General features: G+C 37.8%; 1 protein-coding gene across 4 annotated transcripts in view; it reads right to left on the bottom strand.

Moving 5' to 3' along the window:
* The window catches only part of LOC129727024 (uncharacterized), a 36197-nt gene extending 16020 nt beyond the window's left edge, over positions 1-20177 (bottom strand). Inside the window, exons 1-4 of one of the 4 annotated variants that reach the window (XM_055684390.1) lie at positions 19893-20177; positions 19332-19794; positions 2718-2771; positions 2090-2657 (exon numbers count right to left, since the gene is read on the bottom strand). In XM_055684390.1, coding sequence (XP_055540365.1) covers positions 2090-2657; positions 2718-2771; positions 19332-19455 — 746 coding nt within the window. In that variant the 5' untranslated portion in view covers positions 19456-19794; positions 19893-20177. The remainder of the gene's footprint in view (positions 1-2089; positions 2658-2717; positions 2772-19331; positions 19795-19892) is intronic. The other 3 variants (XM_055684392.1, XM_055684391.1, XM_055684388.1) reach the window with 3 other exon arrangements.
* Between the last annotated feature and the right edge of the window lie 3783 nt (positions 20178-23960).

Below are 23960 nucleotides of genomic sequence, written 5' to 3'. Positions count from 1 at the left end.
GTTCATCACTACAATTGACCATTTTACGAGACGTTTCTGAAACTCAATTCTTGAATGAAATTTTGACAGAAAGCTCGGAACCGCTGACATAACGCTAGTAAAAGCAACATCAAAGTCAGCAGGATCCGAGACACCTGTCAGTTCGTAAAATGATCTATTCAACGCTAGGTCTTTTCGGGTTTCAATTGATTTTTTTCGGTGAGATTTATTAAAACAAAACAACTAAATAGTTTACGTTTCAGCTTACTAATTTTTCAGCCATCCTCAGAAAAACTATTTTTTTTTTTTTTCGTGTGCATCACCGTGTGGATCCCTCTAACGGTGATGCACACGAAAAAAAAAAAATAGTTTTTCTGAGGATGGCTGAAAAATTAGTAAGCTGAAACGTAAACTATTTAGTTGTTTTGTTTTAATAAATCTCACCGAAAAAAATCAATTGAAACCCGAAAAGATTAAAGTTACGGTGATTCGAACCCGGAGAACATCAACGCTAGGTCACAAAATATTGTTTGTGATCTACTATGCACTGCCTCGCTGAGTAGTGAAAGCTAGCCAAACAATTGCCAAGAATATTTTTTTTCTCATAATAATTACGGAAAGTGAACCACATAACATGGTGATTTTGCCTTATTGATTATTAGTGGAGATCTATAATCTCCCATCTAGAATGAAACAAGTAAACGGAATCGAAAAAAAAATCTAGAAAAAATGAAGAGTCTTTTTGAAATGTTTCTAGAGATTCAACAATTTTCATTTTCGAATGCATTTAGAATCCCCCCGCGAGATCTGTCGCTTCAATGTCAAATATGACTTTGACATCAAATATGACGGATTGCGGTCCGATAACTGCAAAGTTGTTGCAGTTATCGGTCTTGCAGTTAAAAAGCGTTGCAGTTAAAAGTCTTGCAGTTATCGAACGGCGACTGTATATTCTTTCTTGCAATACATATACCACAGACTAACATACGTAACACAGAAATTCAGCTCCATCGTCACACCGACGATAATTTTAAATTTCCAACCAAATAACAATTATTGGCCCTGACGACTCTGTTGATATTGGTTTGGTTTTTACATGCAAAAGTGAAGGAAGGAAACATTGTTGCTTTTGTTTTCACACATAAATTGACAATTGCATGTGAGAATTCGCGTAGGTGCAAACAGCCTTAAAAATCTCTTTTACTTGTGTCAGGGCAAATCCCGCGACAACTCCGTTTGGGACGCTGTCATGTCATCTCATACATATTTTGTGGTTCCCAATTTAACAGATGCAGGTACACTGACGCTACTGTCGAAATAAAGGACGCAGCGCGAAGACGGTAGTGTTACTTGTGTCAACTACTAATTATATTGAAAATCTGCTCAAAATGTTATATCTGTTAGTTTGTGGTTTTATCTTTTAATTGGTATTGTACGTACCATAATATTTTTGCGACGTGAACCACTTTTTGGCGGATGAAAATACACAAAAAATCTTGATAATTTGAATCTGATATTTCAATCATCGTGCGATTTCATCATCGCGCGATAAGACCGTTTGGGACGCTGTCATGTTTTGTGGTTACTAATTTCACACTTGCACGTACGCTAGCTGATGAAAATACTGGTATCATCCGAACGATGATTTTATTAGCAATTTGTTCGAAGTGTTATTTCTGTTAGTCTGTGATTTGCTTTTCCAATAGACCATTTTACGAACTGACAGGTGTCACGGATCCTGCTGATGATGATGTTGCTTTTACGTGCGTTATGTCAGCGGTTCCGAGTCAATGAGCATAAAAGAGAGGTGAGGAGGAGAGTGAATTTTTCTAGTATTAGTAAATGCTTCGAATGTAAACAACTAGACGAACTCAATAGGAAACCCAAATAGCTACGTCACTATTTGGCATCAACTATGGGCGAAGGGGGGCGAGCAGAGGGACGCGTGCAAGTGTTAGTAAGTTTCCTTCTCACCTCTCTTTTATACTCATTGGTTCCGAGCTTTCTGTCAAAATTTCATTCATGAATTGAGTTCAGAAACGTCTCGTAAAACGGTCTATCGTGAATAATGCGTTTGGATAGTAATAAAAAAGGGATATTGAATACTCACGTATACCATCCTATTCCCACGGAAATCAGGCCTACAGTAATAGCAGCGCTTATTCCGCCTATTAACGCAACAATATACATCGCCATTGTTCCATTCATATCAACAGGACGCTGGATCACGCCGTTAATGCGCTGTAACATATCGTCATCCTTGTATTTAATTTTACTGTCCACATTAAGTTGTTTATTTACTGGATACAAGGGAAGCTTAGGTTTAATAATTTGAGGAGATGGTGGAAGATTTGTAAGTGCTTCTTGCGCTTGTTTCGAAACTGTTTTGATGTCAATATCAATATTGGAACCACTTTCCGGATTTAAGTCTATCCCATTTTCGTAATAACGTGGATCACTTGGATCTACAGCAAATTCAATAGGTTTTTTAATATCCACATCATTCCTCAGTGGTAATTGATACGTAAATACTGGTCTAGCAAAATCGTCTAGCTCGGGCCTTTGTAAAATGTTTCTGTTCAATTGGAAACGCTGTAGGTGTTCTAGAAAACGACGGCGAGCTTGTTCTTCGATTAGTTCATTCAATATTTTCAAAAATTCCGGTGCTTCTCGGCCGTCTTAAAGTATAAACCATGTAAAAAAATTGAATAAAAATGAATGTGATATTGAAATGCTACCACTTGAAGTCCACGGTGGGTGACCAACTTGGTTGGGTTTTATCCTGCGTAAACCTGAAATGAATTTTTAATTCAATATCAATTTTTAAACATGCTATAAGAAATTTCAGTTGTTGATTGTTTGATTATAATGATTATGTTTAATTAAAATTTAAAATATTATCAAGTCTAGGTTAAAATTAAAAATTTAGTGCGTAAAAGATATATTATTGATATATTGAAGTCAAAGATGTGAAAGCTTTTTTTAAATCGTCTGCCAATGATGTACAGTGAATCGTTGTTTACATATACGCTGTTCCTCGGTTCTGGCAGAATAAGTTGCCGTCGACGCAGTACTTGTTCTAGGACATTAATTCCCATGCGCTTCAGCAAACTGAAACTATCAATTTCTATCAGTATTTTAGCACTAAATACAGGTAAAATACAAGATGAAATTCCAAAGAATCTCTATTTAGAATCATTTCAAAAAAATGTCCCGGTTTTAGTTTTTTTTCAATTGTAATATTTTTGTTTCGGCTAAAACTTTGCGTAAATGTTTCTTTGGGCGAAAGATGCCATTTTTTGCTATTGGGTTTTTTCGAATCGAAAGATGCCAGTTTTGCTATTGGTTTTTCTTGAATCACAACTCGTTTTTGAGAAAAAATGTAAAAATGTTATGTAGAAAATGTATTGATGATAACAAATAATTTTAGAGTCAAAACGGTTTGTTTAATTAAAATGCAAACCAAATTAAAAATGGTCGAATGAAAGGATTACCGTGGAATGGGGTGAAATTGATCACCTGAAAATTCGTGATAAAAATAACTAATCACAAGATATTGCTCTTACAACACTAGGCAACGTTAACGTGTCCTTAAACGCAACTTGTGCATGATTCACATACCTGTTAAAGTTAACCCTTTCATGCCCGGTGCAATTTCACATATTTTTTAAAAATTCTTCTTACTCAGTCAAAACTCAATCATATTTGATTAAACGAGTTTCCAAATAACAAAAAAAATATTGAATTTACTTAAAGTAATCATAGTTGAGGGTTAATTACGTTAAATCTGGAGAAGTGAGTAAAGTTTGATAAAAGCTCAAAAAATGTAATTTTCAACAATGATCATTCTATACTATTAAAGAAATACTGATAAATTCGCATGAAACTACAAATATTTTAATTTCAGAGCTAGTTTTTGAGCTTTTGCAACAAACTGAATTGAAATCGGTCTAACGACGATCAAATACGAGCAAATTTAGCAACAAGCAGCTCGTGAACCAAAATAAACAAATTTTAACCTGAAATATCGTTTTTTCGTTTCCAAACTAGCCGTAAATGATATTTTTCAGTACAGAAATCATCATTTATCTTTAGCATATCGAAAAAAAAGTACATTTCCAAAAGAATGTGTGGATTTCAATGGTGATCAATTTCATCCCAGTTTACCTCATAGTACCTTGTAGAATTATCGAATTTATTTCATGAAGTAGACGATAGAAATTCCACCAATAGCCATAGAGGTGGAGCACATACCAGTACTTGTTCTAAAATTATACTATTTCGGGAAAAATGTGCATGAAGCTAGTTAATTCATATAATAATAAAATTGATCAATTTCACCCCGTTCTATGGTACCTGTTTTTTGTGGAATTGCTCATTTTTGTGCCCTACATCGATGCTCGTAAGGTGACAGGTCATTAGGGTTACGCCACGAACGACTTCTTAAGCGTCGGATTATCTCATAAATAGTTGTAGAGAATAAGTCTTTTAAATCGCCGATATGAGACCACGTAACGTAATCGAAATATCGTCACATAATTTAAAAATTAGTAGGTATAAGTTGGTCCACTTTCCCAAATTGCTTCCTACTGGCAAACAGTTCAAGCTTGGTTTATTTGAAATCCGCAACTAATGAATTATCTCTATTTCATAGTTGGTTTGACTTAGGAAATATGTTGAGTAGTCAAAATAAGGGTATTATATTGTACTTTCATGAATGAAGCGGCTAGTTTGTTTTAATTTCTTGCCATCTGTGTAGCATTCCGCATGACCTCTCCAGTCTTTTTCATTTTCTTCTAGATTATTGCCCAGTATTTTTCGATAGGCCTGAATCAGGAACAATTGGGTTGTTCAGCTTTATACGAATATCTGATTTTCATATATCAGCTGAAAGAGTGATTTTTCTGAGCAAAGCATAATTTTTGAGAACTTTATATCGTTGTCTTTCGATTTTTAAATAATAATCGCTCTGAATCCCTTGAATGACAGTATGTACATAGGCGAACTGTAATTCAAGCGATTTCAAACAGATTTTGAGCAGTTTTAATTCGTGATTTTAAAACTGAAGGACAACGTTATATATTTTTTAAATCATGTTACGCTAAGAAAACGCAGTTTTTTTCAAATGATATAAAAACCAGCATAGTTAAACAACCCATTTGAACTTTCACACGATTGGGTGGAACTGGGGGCAATTGGGTGGGTTGATATCCCTTGTGATGAAATTCACATTGTTTTCACGGTACCAACCTAAGGGGAGACAACTGGGTATAGATTTGCATCCTCTTTGAGAACCACTCGCTGATTAGTTGAAATTGAAAACCCCGAGTACGTTAAAATTTATTATCAGGCTTGCTGGCAGTGTTGCTGAACAACATGTTTCGTTGTTTTGATTTATGTTTTTTTATGATGTCACCTCTTATAATCTAAAATATTTTCAAGCGAACATTCAAAATAAAGTACAAAGCGTACAAATACGGGTGTAGTGAGAGATCCGACTTGGATCATCACTTATATCGCGCAGAGAGAGAATACGGTTTTGCGTGAAGCATAAGAACAGCATACCGCTGCTCAATGTCGGGAGTAAATAGTGTAGGGTAAGCTAATTTCTACTTTTGAATCCGTTCTAGATTAGGTTTGGAACATACCTGTTGAGGCATATTGCTTGTGCAGAGAGTACAATTCAGATGAGTTAATGAACGAATCATAATCATTGATGGATGACACGTTTGATTTTAAGGATATTGAAGATGCAGATTCTCCGGTAACCCTCAGACGGTAAAAGGTAAAACTATCGCCTGCAGAAAGAATTGTGCATAATGCTGATAAAAAAACATTAAAAACATTCAAGTATTTTCCGAGTGAATGGCATCACTTACGAAAAATACAACAGGGATCATCGAGATGAGTGGGTAAGAAGAGTAAGAAGCCAGATGTCTCCCCTTAGGTACCAACCTGAGGGGAGACAACTGGGTATAGATTTGCATCCACTTTGGGAACCACTCGCTGATTGGTTGAAATTGAAAACCCCGAGTGCGTTAAAATTTATCATCAGGCTTGCTGGCAGTGTTGCTGAACAACATTGTTCGTTGTTTTGATTTATGTTTTTTAATGATGTTACCTGTTATAATCTAAAATAATTTCAAGTGAACATTAAAAACAAGTACAAATACGGGCGTAGTAAGAGATCCGACTTTGATCTTCACTAATATCAATTACCAAAAGATCCAAAAGTGCACAAGGAGTTATGACGGTTTTGCGTGAAGCATAAGAACAGCATACCGCTGCTCAATGTCGAGAATAAATAGTGTAGTGTGAGCTTATTTCTACTTTTGAAACCGTTCTGGATTAAGAACATACCTGTTGAGGAATATTGTTTGTGCGGAGAGTACAATTCAGATGGGTCAATGAATGAATCATAATCATTGATGGATGACACGTACGATTGCATATATTAAAGATGCATACTCTCCGGTAACCCTCAGACGGTAAAATTATCGCCTGCAGGAGGAATTGTACATAATGCATAAAGCATTAAAAACATTCAAGTATTTTCCGAGTGAATGGCATCACTTACGAAAAATTCAACAGGGATCATCGCGGTGGATTAGGAAGAAGAGTAAGAAGCCAGATGTCGCCCCTTACGTACCAACTATCTTTCGACAGGAGTGGCAGCTTGCCAAATCCGACCAAAACATAACTTGTTTTTTAAGGCTCTCTTGCTTGTGTACCGTAGAGGCGTCTTGTTTGTGATAACAAATCTTGGTTTTCCTTCCCCAGCTGCGAATTACTTGCCTGCTTCAGTGCAATTTAATCGGTAAAAACAAACTTGAACTTGGCGGTGAAATCAATCCGTTCCCATACAACTTCCGGGTGCGTGTTTTAGCTAATAGGTTTTGCTTAAGCGTCCTGTTGGGATGCTTGTGAGCACAGAAAAAACGGCGAAGAAATTTCTGAAGGGGATGTGCGAGTAGAGTTATCGTAGAGTGGTCATCAGAATACGGTGGAATTCTATGTGTTATCGCCGGAGTCAAATCGGTCTGCTGTGCTAAGATGGAAAAATAGTGACTTATCTACGTGAGCCTTATGGATTAATAGCTGTTTAACTGGTTGAATGTTCTTATTACTGCTTTGAAAATCGATGTGTAGAGCAAGAAGATCAGTTGGTTCGGCCAGTCTTACTCTTCGTTGGTGTCCCTTCAGAATCGTTAAGCTTAACGTTTATCGTATCGATATATCGATTACTTGTCATCTATTGTTTACATCGACGCTTTCGGATTGGTTTCGGCTCCTGTCATCATATTTTTCATCATGCTGTCGTCTACACCATCAGACACAAGCTGTCCACGAAGCTTGGATTATATATGAACCAAAATGCAATCACTATTGGAGCAGCTGTGTACCAACGTCGAGCGGATGTTTGATTCCTACAAATCGGAGCTCGAAAGTAAAATCGTCAGTATTGAAACACAACTGCAATCAATAAAAAGCGAGTGTTCCATTGATGTTAGCAACCTGAGTCAATCTATTGATGTCGTTCGTTCCAATGTATTGGAGGTTGGTAACAAGTTACAATGGATGGATAACAACAAGGATCTCATCATTTCTGGAATTCCATACTCTTCCGATGAGGATTTACATCAAATTTTCTACCGAATCGCTAAAACTCTGGATTACAAGGATGAAGATATACCAAAAGTTGAGCTAAAACGTCTTCCGCATAAACGAGTTACCCCACCCATAGTTTGTCGGTTTTCTTTTCGTGGAAACAAACAATGTTTCTTCAGGAAATACTTAGCTACAATGACTCTCAATCTAGCTGACACTGGACACACTCCAAAAGATCGAGCCGATACGGAACCCAAACGAATCTATATCAACGAAGGACTAAATACTCAAGCTAGGAAAATGCGAAATGCTGCTGTTGGTCTGAAAAAACAAGGTTTAATCCAGAAAGTCCTCACGAAAAATGGTACTGTTTTAGTGAAGCTGAATGGTAGAGATAACTATTTCATTTGCCGTTCCATAAATTCTCTCCTAGACGAGTTAAACCTTTCCTTTTAGTTCATCTTTTCCTTCCAATGTTTTCCATTCGAACCGTTCCTCTTGATTCCTGGTATTCTTCCACTCCTGAAAGTATTTGACAATGTCGCTAATCTCACCTATCCTTGAACATGCCTTTCTCCTGCCTATTGTGTTCCATGATTTCTATCCTCATTTCCCCATGATTGATCCCTCCTAAAAGTCTTTGGCCGCTCCGGATTCGCCGATGCTGTTGCTGATCACACATCAAGGAAAGGTACTGTTTGACCTACCTAATATATCCAGCCGTTCATTGATGACCTCAAGATCTTCAATATCATATAATGAATAGTATTATGAATTCAATCAGCCTATTTGTAGTAAGTAAGATCGTACTTTTCTTTATTTTAATAATCAGTGCAGGTACACACAGTTCCATGTTAAGTTTCCGTTTGCTCGATTACTGCATTTGCTTTTCCAATGGATAATCAGTTTCCTGATACTACCTCTACAAGCATAATCATTCCCAAGGCGGTAATGAATTCCATTTTTAAAGCAGATAAAGTTAACATTTGTCATACCAACGTTCAAAGCCTTTGCGCGAAGATTTGCTAAATTTGAAGAACTTAAGTCAATTTTCTCCAATAGTAAAGCTGATATTGTGTGCTTGTCAGAAACTTGGTTGGACGACTCGATTAATGACTCGATGATTAGCATTGATGGCTACAATCACATTCGGAACGATCGAAATCGACACGGGGGGGGGGGGGGGGTATTTGTGTTTATCTAAAAAAAGGTTTTCGTTGTAAAGTTTTAACAAAGTCTGTTTTCGATAACAACTCTTCAGTTCAAACAGCTGAGTATCTTCTGCTCGATGTAAATTCGGGTAGTGATCGATTTTTCCTCGGAATTTACCATAATCCACCTAATGTTGACTGCAGTGAAACTGTTTTTGGACATCTAGAAGTATTTAAATTACAATTTAAAGCATATTATATCATTGGTGATTTCAATGTTGATCTGAATAAATCAACACCGAGAATTCATCGTTTCCTGGACGCAATTTCCAGTTTGTCATTCATCTGCTCAAATCAAGAGCCCACATTTTTCCACCAGACAGGTAGTTCTTTACTAGATCTTTTTTTTACGGATTCACCCGATTCTGTTCTGCGGTTTAATCAAATTTCTTTGCCCGGTGTTTCAAAACATGATTTAATTATGGCAGTTATAGATGCTACACCGGTAGCTGATAGTGCTGGTTTTTACTTCCGTGATTACAATAATTTCAATAGTCAAGGATTGCAGAATGCCTTCAATAATGTGAACTGGGATGGTTGTTATAGCATTGATGATCCTGATATGTTACTAAATTTAATTAATTATCATTTCCAGCGGCTACATGATGAGTTTTTCCCTCTTAAGTTTCGTAGATCTAAAAAAAATTCTTGGTTCAATGAAGAAATTGAAAGAGCAATTATCAATAGGTATCTAGCATACAGAAACTGGAAAAATAGTCGTTGAGAAGCAGATCATTCTCTCTTCAAGACACTTCGAAATAGAGTAACAACCCTAATAAGGAATACGAAAATGGCCTTTAATAATTCAATCATAAACACAGAATTACCTTCCAAACAACTCTGGCAAAATATTAAAAAATTAGGTGTTACTAACAAAAAACAGTCCTCTGTATGTTGTGATGCCACAGCTGATGAAGTAAACGAGTATTTTTCGTCTAACTTTTCTTCTGATTTGCATACCCCAGATGTGCCTTCTGACTTAGGTGATTTCAATTTCAGATTGGTTCATAGATATGAAGTTGTAAATGCAATATGCTCTATAACATCCAAAGCCTGTGGCCTTGACGACCTTCCAATACAATTCTACAAACACCTCTTACCACTTGCTCTTCCGCTATATACTCATCTTTTCAATGTCATTATTTCCAGTGCAAAATTTCCACAGGCTTGGAAGTATGTCAAAGTAATCCCTATTAAAAAGAAACCGAATGCTTCTAGTGTATCAAATCTTCGACCTATAAGTCTTCTTAGTGCTCTCCCTAAGGCATTTGAAAAGCTAATTCAGGCTCAAATGTCAGCATACATCAATGAAAAATCTTTATTAAATCCTTCCCAATCTGGTTTTCGCAAAAATCATAGCACTGAATCTGCCCTAATGAAAATCCATGGCGACATTGCACTCAGAATAGATAAAAAAGGGATAGCTGTTCTTTTATTGGTCGACTTTGCAAAAGCTTTCGACCGCGTATCTCATAAGAAACTTTTGAATAAGCTGGGAACCCTCTTTGGTTTCTCCAGATCAGCCGTATCGTTAATGAAAGCATATTTAACAGGTCCAACCCAGGCGGTTTTCCACGATGGAGTGCTTTCTTCTCTTGAATCCATTGACTCTGGTGTACCGCAGGGGTCGATTGTTGGACCCTTGTTGTTTTCATTATTCATAAATGATTTGCCTCAAGTTATTAAACACTGTTCAATCATATGTTTGCCGACGATGTGCAAATTTACTTCTGTGCTGGATTAGACTCTAATTCTGCCCTAATATCAAAACTCATAAATCATGATCTGCAACAGATATTCGAATGGTCTCAAAATAACTTGTTAACTATTAACACATCAAAAACTAAAGCGATCTTCATTCATAGATGTCGTTTTCAAACTGATATTCCTCAACTATTTTTGAATAATGAACCAATCTTGTTCACTGATCGAGTGAATAATCTTGGCGTTATTTTTAGCAATAATCTGGATTGAAAACCACAAATCAACTCTCAAGTTAGAAAAATTTACGGAGTTCTCAAACAACTTTCACTAACAACCAAAAATCTGAGTAGCGGAACTAAAACCAAGCTTTTTAAATCTCTTCTATATCCTCATTTCATTTATGGAGACTTTGTGTATCTAAATGCAACGGAAGATGCTAAAAATAAACTTCGTGTCGCCATAAACTCATATGTCAGATATGTTTTTAACATTTCAAGGTATGATAGTGTATCTCATCTACAAAAGAATTTACTAGGCTGTTCCTTTGAGCAATTCTATGACTTCAGATCTTGTTGTCATATTTATCGTATTTTTTCTTCGCGTAAACCTACTCATCTGTTCTCAAAACTGTTACCTTGTAGAAATACTAGAACCAGAAATTTTGTGATTCCTACTCATTCTGCTAGCTACTATAATCATTCTCTGTTTGTGAGAGGTATGTGTGTGCAAATTTATGCGTGTTACGTGTGAGCAAACAGGAAGCAGATACAAGTTTGACTGAAATTTGTGCAAATTACAAGTGTTTACATTCAGGTAGCTCAGATTGGTGGGAAGTGGCTGGACTTCAAAAAATGTAGTTTCAAATCGTGTGAATACAAATCGTATTTGCTTTAAGAATAGGTATCAGGCGTAGTTTCAGACTAGATGTTTTGCTCAATGCCCTACTGGCGAGCAAGATAAAGATAAGTATTCAAGATTTAGTATGAATAAATTTCTTTACTTACTAAAACTCATCGAGCTTATGATTTATCTTTTGAAAGAAAACTACCGAATTCACAGCGAAACAATAAAAAAACGGCTCTTTACTGTGCCGAACATTCAGCTTATATAACCGAAAGGTCGTTAGACTGGTTTGCCGCTTCTAGGCTGGGTTTGTCGAGAGCACAGTCAACTGTGTACCGCGATTCTCGGCATAAAATAACATCTGTCAAATATTGCTTTTCCGAGATTCTCGGCAAAAGAGATTCAGCCGAGATGGTTGACGAGCACTCGGCTGTCCAAATCTCGGCACAAACAATGCCGAAATTCGGCCAAATTTTTTAAGTGTGTATATAGTTCATGCAATGAATTGGCTCAAATTAAATCACTTCAATAATTGGTATTTTCGTGCAACGTAAGAACTAACATCACTCATACGACGCGACGTGGGACAAAACACAACACTTATCGTTCTTACTACATTTAACATTTTAAAATTTTTACCTTAAAACTCGACCGGTTTCGGGCGTAATACTGCCCATCTTCAGGAGGAGAGTCCGACTGGTTACACTTCTTTATACGTTGTTCGTATACGTCAGAGAGCAAAGAGATGCTACGGGATTCTCTGCTTTACTATGTTAAATAGGCAGGATGTGATGGGGGGATCGTCTTCGTTCATCAGCGGTTCTGTCGAATTACTGATGTGAAGCGATTCCCAAGCATTTAAGTGGGAAGTTTTCCTAACGTGTTTTATAATTTTCGCGTTTTTACAGTCTATTTGGTGGTCTAAAGCCCACACCGTAACTTTAGACCACCAAATAGACTGGAAAAACGCGAAAATTATAAAAAACGTAAGGAAAACGTCCCACTTAAATGCTTGGGAATGCCGGTCGGAAAGGGATAGGTGATTTTGGAATCAGATTGAGGCTCAGAGACCTTAAATTAACTCCACATGCCATTTAAAAATTCAAGATAACGGCTTCCTGTTTTTGGAAAACTGCTGAAAATGACCAAATACTACTTAAAATGGGTATTTCCAGAATCAAGGTGATGAACGGTAGCCAAAAGGCAAGCATGTTTTCATTCCGATAAATTCAATTGTAGAAAACGATTTATCTTTTGAGTTTGAACGTTTACTATTTACGAAAAGACACGTTTTTTCGCGAACTTTGGAGGTCACGCGTTTCTTTCGAGATTTTTCCATCATCACCTAATACTTTGCCTAAGACACCAAGCGTCTATCTTTATCTAATGAAAAAGTAAATATTCTATCTCACTTTTATGAGGATTGATCACCCAGCATTCTACATCAAAAGATGCGTTTCCAAATATTTTTTAACTTCTCCGAACATATTATACGGTTATAATAAACATTTTTTTTTGTTCATCTATAATTTATTTGACACGGCACAAATACAATTTAATGTTTAATGGCGCCAATTATATCTGGTAGCTTACTTTCTAAAGTATCTTAATAACTAAAAGCAAATTTTTTATCCTCGCTGCCGACTACGAGCTGAAACTAAATGTAACTTAAAGCTATAATATTTCGCATTAAAAGCACTGGTTTACTGTATGATGGTTTTCATTGCCATAGGTAAGCACATGTTCCGCTGCTGGGCCAAGATATTACGGACTGGCATATTGGGTTGTCTCCCTCGGGCTTTGAGAGTATCGTGCGGGTCTGATTGCTGTTTCCGGATCCGGGGTCTTAACGTGTTCTTGTCGTTAGGCTGGATGCAGGCGGAAGGGGGTAGGACTAAACTGGGGCGTGGATGGATTTCAGGAAAACGTATATAAGGGACATGTAGGATAGGTCACGGCTCGCCAAGACATCACGAACAGGAACAGCCGACTGCCTACCTTCGGCCTGCAGGGAAGCTATTAATTTAGACCTGGCGTCACGGTGTACAGGGCATGACCAAACAACGTGCTCTATGTCGTGATAACCTTCACCACAGGCACAGATACCACTTTCCCCGAGCCCAACACGACGGAGATGCGCGTCAAATCTATAGTGATTGGACATAAGCCGGGACATCACGCGAATGGAATCCCGACCTACATCCAACCCCTTGAACCACGGGTTCGTCGACACCTTGGGGATTATGGAATGTAACCACCTTCCCAGTTCCCCTCTGGTCCAAGCATTTTGCCAACTGATGATCGTATTCTGACGTACAAATGAGAAAAAATCATTAAAGGCAATTGGTCTGTCATAAATTCCACCGTTTGTTACGCCCACCTTAGCCAAAGAGTCCGCTTTCTCATTGCCCGGTATCGAGCAGTGAGAAGGGACCCACGCTAAGGTAATCTGATACGATTTTTCGGATAAAGCACTCGGATGTTCCCGTATTTTCCCCAGGAAATACGGAGAGTGCTTAACATCTTTCATCGATCGGAGAGCCTCAATGGAACTGAGACTGTCCGTAAAGATGAAATAATGGTCCGTGGGCATTTTTTCGATAATCCCTAGGGTGTACTGAATTGCAGCCAGTTCTGCGACGTAAACAAAAGCAGGATTATCAAGCTTATGGGAGACGGTTAAATTGTTTTTGAAAATACCGAAGCCAGTGGACCCATCAAGAAGTGATCCGTCAGTGTAGAACATATTGTCGCAGTTGATGTTTCGATATTTATTGGAAATCATTTTGGGGATCTGCTGCACGCGTAAATGATCCGGGATTCCACGAGTTTCTTCTATCATGGATGTATCGAAAAACACAGTAGAATCAGAAGTATTTGATAAATCGACACGATTTGGAATATTCGAAGAAGGGTTAATATTATGGGACATGTGATTGAAATACAATGTCATAAAACGGGTTCGAGAATTAAGTTCGATTAATCTTTCAAAATTTTCAATCACAGGACGGTTCAAGACCTCACATTTGATAAGAATGCGAGAAGACAGGCTCCAGAAGCGGTTTTTCAATGGTACTACTCCAGCTAAGACCTCCAAACTCATCGTATGGGTCGACTGCATGCAACCCAAGGCGATACGCAAACAACGATATTGTATTCGCTCCAGTTTGATCAAATGTGTGTTTGCTGCGGAGCGGAAGCAGAAACACCCGTACTCAATGACAGACAATATCGTTGTTTGGTAAAGCCTTATAAGGTCTCCTGGGTGGGCTCCCCACTATTGTCCGGTTATTGTACGAAGAAAATTCACTCTTTGTTGACATTTTTTCATCAGATACCTAACGTGACAACCCCAGGTGCCTATAGAGTCGAACCAGACACCAAGATATTTGTGTACCAAAACCTGAGAAATCGTTTTACCCATTAATTGTGTTTGAAGCTGAGCAGGTGTTGGGAGGAAATAACTGTTGGGAGGAATGCTGTAAGAAAAATTTTAATTGGATCGGGTACATTGAAAGTATCAAAAATCCAGTCCACAATGTCAGAAAATTTCACTAATCCAGAGTTTGTTTCATCAACTGGATGTGCAAAAGGAACAACTGGGGTTTTAGATGTTCCTGGCAGTGCTGGGACTCCTTCTGGGACTTTAAATTTGCAAGCCCAGGAGGAGTTTGCTTCGGTTTTTCCGCAGTACTGTTTGGTTTGTTTGTAACTTTCATTTCACTTTGGGAAATCTTAGGACCTTTTCGGGGAAGTTTAGGAGAGGAAATATTTTTCCTCTTTCTAGACGCCACAGGATTGGCATAAGTTGTTCCCGCTGGTGAATCGTCAGAATCGATTTCATCAGAGGACAACAGATCAAAGGGGTTCGATGTTATGGTAGAAGTGGTCACGGTCTTCTTCAGCATCTCAGCGTAAGATCGCTTTGAACGCTCCTTAAGTGACCGCTTGATTTTATCTCTGCGCTGCATGTACACCGGGCATGTGGAGAGCTCATGCTGGTTTTCCCCACAGTGGATACATTTTTCAGCATTAACACTGCAAGAATCGTCCGCATGAGTTTCTCCACACTTGCTACATCGTGCCTTATTGCAGCAGTAGGCGGCTGTGTGGCCTAGCTGCTTGCAATTGGTGCAATTCATAACACGGGGTACATACAATCGCACAGGCAGACGAACCCGATCGATCGAGACGTGGCTAGGGAGAGCAGATCCGGCAAACGTAACCTCGAAACGAGTCTGACGGAGTGTACACTTTTGTGCCGTTGACAAGAGACACAGACCGCAATTGCTTGCAATCTATGATCTTTACTTTTACGTCGTGACACAAAGCATTTTTGAAGCAGCCAAAACCGCTTGCCAAGATACACTCGACCGACAGACTCGAATCGGTTATGACACCGTCGATCTCCACGTCTCGTGCGGGTATATAAACGCGATACTCGCGTGTGAAAAGCTCGGAGCGAGCAATAGCGTTGGCCTGTTCCAGGTCGCTGACCACGACACGGAGCTTGTTGGGTCTGACCTTGGAGATTTCGGTCACGGCCTTGTACCCCTCCGTCAGGTCTTTCGAAATCTGCAGTATGTTTAACGGTTTCGATTTCGGTCCTGCTTTTGGCCGAAAGAAAACAGTAAAGCTGCCCTGAGATCCGTCCGGGTAAAGCCTGGGGCGAGGGGGGACTGGAGAATTAACAGAGGAAGGGTTGGCAGGAGGGACATATATATATATATACATATATATATATATATATTTTTTGTTTCAGGTGGAGGGGAAATTTGCATCCAAACCCCTGAGGTGACCAACCTCAGGGAGTGTGGGGTTGGTTTGAATCAGTGACCGGACCCACTAAAACCCCTCCAGTCTCCAGCCCATAATACTCCCCGGGACCACCGCTAGGTATTGCTTCGGGGAGCGGCTTTTGTGCTCTGTGCACCCTCTTGGTTCTATAGATCTCTTTGCTAACTTAGCTAACTAACCTGGAGACTGGCCGTTAGCTAACACTGGCGTGTCGGTGGTCAACCTGTCGCCTGTTTTGCAATTCTAAAACTATTTGAGAGGCGGCTGTACAAACCGCCCTCCAAATGTTTGGGTCTTTACACATCCTCCGAACTAGGTTGTCCGGAGTGGTGTCTGGCCCGCTCACTACCATCATGTCGCTCCGCGCATGCACAAAACGAGGGCACACGAAGAAGACATGCTCAGCAGTTTCTTCCGCATCCGCGCACTCGGGACACATGGGGGACCCCGCATGCCCGAATCTGTGTAGATACTGCCTGAAGCAACCATGACCTGACAGAATCTGTGTCAAGTGGAAGTTAACTTCTCCATGGCGCCTCCCGACCCATCCGGATACGTCCGGAATAAGTCGATGCGTCCATCTACCCTTTGCGGAATTGGACCATTCCTGCTGCCATCTGATCATCGAGAATGACCTTCTGGTGCCTCGTATACCCCTTGTGTCACGTTGATCGAAGCATTCTACGTCCTCCTTAATGGCTATGCTGATAGGCATCATGCCGGACAGGACGCAGATTGCGTCGTATGACACTGTACGGTACGCGCTCACAACCCTCAGGCACATGAGCCTGTAGGTACTTTCCAGTTTACGACGATGACTGTTGGTACCTAACGCTTTGGACCACGCTGGCCCACCATACCTAAGTATGGACGAAACCACGCTGGCAAGAAGTTTACGCTTGCTGCCATATACCGCTGAGCTATTGGACATCATTCGAGATAGTCCTGCAGCGGCCGTTGAAGCCCTCTTACAGGCATAGTCGACGTGACTCTTAAATGTGAGCTTATCGTCAACCATAACCCCCAAGAGCTTCAAGGAACGCCTTGAGGTAATGGTGCAGTCACCGACTCTGACCACCGCCTGTTGCTCTAATTTGCGGTTGTTCACAACCGTAACCTCCGTTTTATGGTGCGCTAACTCCAGTTTCCTAGAGTGCATCCAGTCTTCGACCTTGCGTATGCAGTGCGCGGCCGTCAACTCGACCTCTTCGATCGACTCGCCGTAGACCTATAGCGTGATGTCGTCTGCGAAACCGACGATCACAACCCCTACAGGGAACTTTAGTTTCAACACCCCGTCATACATGACATTCCACAACACCGGGCCCAGGATGGAACCTTGCGGTACCCCTGCGGTGATTGGGACGCACTTCTGACCCTCCTCCGTGTTGTAAACTAGTACCCGATTCTGGAAATAATTTTCCAAAATCTTGTACAACGACACCGGTACGTGGATGCTCCTAAGCGCGAGCGCTATGGAGTCCCAACTTGCGCTATTGAATGCATTCTTCACGTCAAGCGTGACGATTGCGCAATAGCGAATGCCCCAACTCTTACGCTGGAGTGAGAGAATAGCATCCAGCGTGGATCTACCTTTCCGGAAGCCGAACTGGTTACTTGCCAGACCGTTTACACCCTCTGTGTACTTCACCAGTCTGTTGAGGATAATCCTCTCAAGCACCTTGCCCGTAGTGTCCAGCAGACATATATATTAATATATAGTGTCCAGCAGATATATTTATATATATATATATATATATATATATATATATATATATATATATATATATATATATATATATATATATATATATATATGTATATATATGTATATATATATATATATATATATATATATATATATATATATATATATATATATATATATATATATATATATATATATATATATATATATATATATATATATATATATATATATATATATATATATATATATATATGTGATATATGTGATATATATGTATATATATATATATATATATATATATATATATATATATATATATATATATATATATATATATATATATATATATATATATATATATATATATATATATATATATATATATATATATATATATATATATATATATATATATATATATATATATATATATATGCAGTGGTGGGCACCGCTAACCGGAAAATTTTGCTCGATAATCGCTTAACGCTAAAGGCTAAACCCACAATAGCGGAACTTTCGCTAATCGCTAACTTTTTACTTCTTAATATGTAAATAGTCATATCGCTATATTTATTGCTCGTGTTTTGTTAGATTCGGGCCACTTTGATCTTTTTCGGTTAAACAGAGGAAAACAATTACTTTTTAAAGCTATTTGCAGTAAAAGGTTCACGAAACGGTATTCATATTTGATTTTGTAAAAACAATAATAATAAAAGTTATTTAGCTTGCATTGAAAATAGATACTCTTAGGAATGTTTTCATCAAAATTCAATTATTATCTGAATCGAAAAATAAAAACCAAAGTTGTCATAATTTCAAGCACATTGCAGTTTACCAAAGTTCTTGGTGTGCCGAAAATTCAATCTAGACCTTGTGCTTGTTCTTCAAAATGCTCCGGTGGCTTGTACGATAACTGGAACTCCATTCTAGGGTAAAAAACTGACAAAAGTAACTTTCGCATTAAAGTATGTTCATCTTTCGAAGCAATTTACGTACGCCATCAGCAATTCACAGTTTTTCTTAATATTTCTATTGTCGCTTCTCTACAAAATTTAGCGAATTAGCGATTAGCGTTTCGAAGGCCAAAATTTTAGCGACGCTAACAGTTTCGCTAACCAGCTCAAAAATTAGCGAAACCGCTAAATCGCTAATTGAATTTTAGCGTCGCTAATTAGCGAATTAGCGGAATGGTGCCCACCACTGTATATATGTATACATATTCACAACATTATAATTTACCAACATCAAAGCACAACTGAATTGACATTAGGCTAGGTGTCTAAAACCACGATGGTTTACTAAGAGTAATAATTCTAGGGACAAAATTGTTAAAAATTAACCCACGAATCAATTTTTGCTGCAACACTAAATATGTCAAAAATGATAAACTATATAAATATTTTTTCACTAAAGCTGGATTTAAAGTGTATTTTACAGCGAATGAAACCATGTATTATATTTCAAATTGACATGCATACCTGGAAAGTAGTCGTGCTCCGCACTTACTGCCGATAAAGTAATCATTAGACTACATATGGCGCATATAAGCTTGTTCATACTGATTAACTTCCGATTGATTTTTTTAACTACAGAACGCATCATTTGTATGCGCTTTTCGTTTTCAACTGTTTTTCAATGTTCACATTTAGAAATAACTATTCAATCCTTGATTTTCACCATTTTCAGAAAAAGCACTTATTCAATACGATTGCAGCTGTTCGCCTGAAAAATCGATAACTATACATCACTGTACTATGAACCACAGAATTCTGCGACGTATTTTAAATGCAAAACCATGTCAGTATGAACCAAAACAATTTTCTAGTTTACATACACTGAGCCACTTCATTTTTTAAAAGTTTTAATTTATTTTAGATTTGCGAGCTTTCTGTGTAATTTCCAAGCTAATACCTTCGGTACCTTGGTCGTGTTTCCAAAAAGCTTTGTTATCAGGTGAATAGAGTAAATGGAATTTTGTTATGCATGATGTTATGGATACAACATGACTGTTTTCTGAGATTGAAACATTAATAACTTACTTTGAAAACTTGATACGTTGTTTATCAAATTACAATCAGTGCACAAAAAGTAATCTTCTCTTGTACAATATGGTTCTGAAGAAATTAAAAATTGCAGCAGTACCTCTTGTTTATTAAACAAATAATAGCAGTTACACGTCTTAGTATGATAGAAGTTACTGGTTTGCGTCGATTTCCTCAAATATAATATTATTTTAGGAACGCACACAAGTAAAAATTTATAGTCACTATAATACTAGATACTTGGAACAAATGGATGAATGAAAGTCAATTTGGTTGTGCTACCTGCGTATCATTCATACATTTTCAGCGACGGCGCAATATGGGTTTGCAAATCAAACATTCAATCTGGGTGCAGTTGATTATTTCCGCACATATATCAGAAATATACCTACATAACATGCAAGAATGAACAGTGCTGGTAGAATAAACAGGTTGTGGAATATTTTACGAGTCATAAACAATTGATAACATTGCATGTTTTAAATCATTTATGACATAATTGTTTTAAAGTTTCATTTTTTTTGGCCTTTATATTTTAATTCAGGTTTATTTGATACAATCAATATAAGCATTATACCTAAATTTTGCGAGTGCGTATTTTTGCATCAGTAGGAACAAATAGAAATGCATGTATTGGAAAACAAACGGATACCACGAAGGATTTCGCAAAATGTAAAATATCTTACTTGTGAAAATCACTGTTACGCAGCTGTTTACTCTTAAATGTACATATCCTAGAGGGTGCGGAAAATATTGCGAAAATATTTAAACTTTAATGTTGGGTTGATTTGTGAACTAATGACTTATTTTTGTTAACAGTGTATTCGGTTACGTTTACTTTTATGTGGTGCTTCCAGGTTCTTCAGAACATTGAAATTATTTCATTGTAAATTTGTGAAAATGTACGCCAGAGAATTTATTACGAGTTTATTTCTCCTCCAAGAGACACCGAAGGAGGTTTCCAGGGTGGCATCAAAACGTTTCTACAGGATAGGTTTTGCGGATATTCCGGGAAGAGATGTTTCAATTCAAATCAAAACATCCGGCTGGTTCTCGATCCAACGGTTTGAAGATTCCGCCTGTTTTCATTGATGCTGGTGTGAAAATCAATATCGTAGTGTATATCGTTATTTTGAAGAACCAATTGTTCACCTGGGTGATAGCCAACTTCTCTTAGGATCAATACGTTGTTATATAACAAGCTGGAGCAAAAATCGAACCCAATAATGGTTGATGGAAAACATAGTTTCGGTCGAAAGACTTTTGGCTCCACATAGGTCCGGATTGCTCGATTTTGTGTATATTTTAGCACGTTCGAAAGGCATGCTCTGCTTCCGGCGTTGTCTTTAGAATGTCATTAACAAAAATAGAGGACACATCGAGTACATTTGTTTGAAAAAACCTAATTAAGACCCGATCAGAAGAGCATAACTAAAAAATTACAATATTCTATCAAAGGGAGATAATATACATACATAACATATTTTAATACGATTTTGTATTTTTCCATTTGCTTTTGATAACAAAGTTGAATCTGATTGAGTAATAATAACAAATCCTGAAATGAAGTTGTTCTGAAACAAGTCTAATTTTTTTTCGTCTCTATGAAAAGCTGTTGATTCTAACAATGGTTGTTATTATACTGTTCTATATGCCATCTTATTTTGTTAGAAAGCTGATCCTTTCGTAACAAAGTTTGATATAGGTTTGATACTAGTAGAATCAATTTTGTTATAATTGGGTCCTGAAGCTATACCAGGTTTTATATATCATTTGAAAAAGCCGCGTTTTCTGAGCAAAACGTGATTTATAAAAAATGTTTATCGTGTTCCTTCAATTTTTAAATAAGGAATAAAAAAACTGCTCGAAAGGTCTTAGATGACGTTTCGCCCATGTACGGTATATGAGAGAACTGTCATTTAAGGCATTTCGAGCAGTTTTTCATTCTTCATTTAAAAATCGAAGGAAAACGATAAACATTTTTTAAAAATCACGTTTTGCTCAGAAAGATGCACTCTTCCTGCTGATATATAAAAATCAGAAAACCGTTTAAAACTTTAGGACCCCATTTCTGGTGTTTTAACACCTAACGGGATCAATTTGAAAACAACTCCTGAAAGGTTTTTCTCATAACAAACTAACAGCTTCTGTTACATTTTTGTTTTGTCTTTCTGATCGGGGATAACTGAACTCTAGATTTGTGATATTGTCGCTTGAAGTAGATGAAAATGAGATTTGAAGAAATAGTATAATTTTTTTGCATTATTTTTTTTTTTCAAAGATTTTTTGCAGTGCTGCGAAAAATGGATTATGTACTAACTAGAACAACATTGATCATTTTATATTTAACCTAACTAAAACTCTTAACTTAGAGCATCCTTAACAGAGCGGTACTATTTAAGTTGTTATGGCTTCTGTGTACAGCACGGCTATTTTGCTCACTCCCCCGTTTTCACACCAATCGTTGCTATCGTCTCTGTTTGACGTTTCATCCAGCATAAACCTTTAGCAGCGCTGTCACCAGGCTGCCAAATTTAAGAGCGCGATGCTTCCCGGAGGCCCGGCTACTATTTCTGTAGCGCGTTTAGCAGCGACCGGTACGGTATAAGGTAATGATAGAGCGGTGCCAAACGAGGTATAGAAACGCACCGTTAAGGATGCCCTTATAATCTAGTAAGAGATCAAAACGGCGATTAGTGAGCTGCTAAATGGCAAGGCTGCTGAGATGGATAGTATCCCGCCCGAACTTCTAAAAGTGGGAAGCAAGCGGCTGCACCTACATCCTCAGTATGGCTTAGTATCATACTGATGATCTAGGTGGATGAACAAATTGGCTCCCATTTAGGCCCTTTGCTCTTCATTTTATTTGTTAATGACGTTACCCTTGTGTTGAATCGTCTCAAAGTATTGATATATGCCGATGACATGAAACTGTACATGGAAATAAAACACAAATCAGACATCCAACAATTCCAACAAGAGGTTGACATTTTCTACATTTGGTGTAAAAAAAGTCTTCTTGATCTCAACGTAAAAAAATGTAATATTATATCCTACACAAGGAAAAGAAATCCTGAACATGCCAGTTGCACTCTTGCACATCAAGTTGTAGAAAGGTGTTATCAAATTAGAGATTTAGGAGTCATTATGGATTCTAAGTTAACATTCATTGATCACTACAATACGATCATCAATAGAGCCAACAGTATGCTAAGTTTTATAAAAAGGTTCAGTTATCATTTCGTAGACCCGTACACTATAAAAACTCTCTTTGTTACATATGTTAGATCTATTTTAGAATACTGTAGTGTTGTTTGGTCGCCTTATCAAGACGTCCATTCCAATAGAATCGAATCCGTACAAAAACAGTTTTTGTTATATGCACTAAGAAAACTAGGTTGGAATTCATTTCCTCTCCCTTGTTATGAATCGCGTTGCATGCTTATTAATATAGAAACGCTTGAAAAAAGAAGAGAAATTGCTTCGGTAACTCTTGTCAACGATTTAGTTTCACAACGCATAAGTTCGGAAAATTTGCTTGGAAAACTCAACTCATTAAGAACGCGAAAAATTTTCGTATTAAATTCTTATAGAACAGAATATGCCATGGCCGGGCCAGTTAATAGTATGATGAGTCTTTACAATAAATATTGTGAAGTTATTGATTTAACGATGTCACGAAATGCTCTTAGAAAAATATTGAACACTAGAATTACATAACTATATTTGTGATGTTAGCAATAGTTTTTAAGATGTAGTCTACTATGATTGACGAAATAAATAAATAAATGCCGAAAAATTGGTTTGAAGGCCTGACATGCCCAAGCTACAAGAAGGGTCATCGTCTGAATTGTTGCAACTATCGAGACATTACGTTGCTAAACTCCGAATACAAAGTGCTCTCCAGTATCCTGTTCTTCAGGTTGAGACCGTTAACGGAATCCATCGTCGGCGAATACCAGGCTGGTTTTCGACAGAGGCGTTCCACGATGGGTCATATTTTCACCCTGTGACAGATCCTCGATAAGTCCTGGAAATATAACTTGCAGACCGACTATCTGTTTG

Source organism: Wyeomyia smithii, chromosome 3, assembly GCF_029784165.1.
Source record: "Wyeomyia smithii strain HCP4-BCI-WySm-NY-G18 chromosome 3, ASM2978416v1, whole genome shotgun sequence".
NCBI lineage: Eukaryota > Metazoa > Arthropoda > Insecta > Diptera > Culicidae > Wyeomyia > Wyeomyia smithii.
The sequence above is the reverse complement of the archived record's forward strand: the minus strand, read 5'-3'. Positions and strand labels throughout refer to the sequence as shown.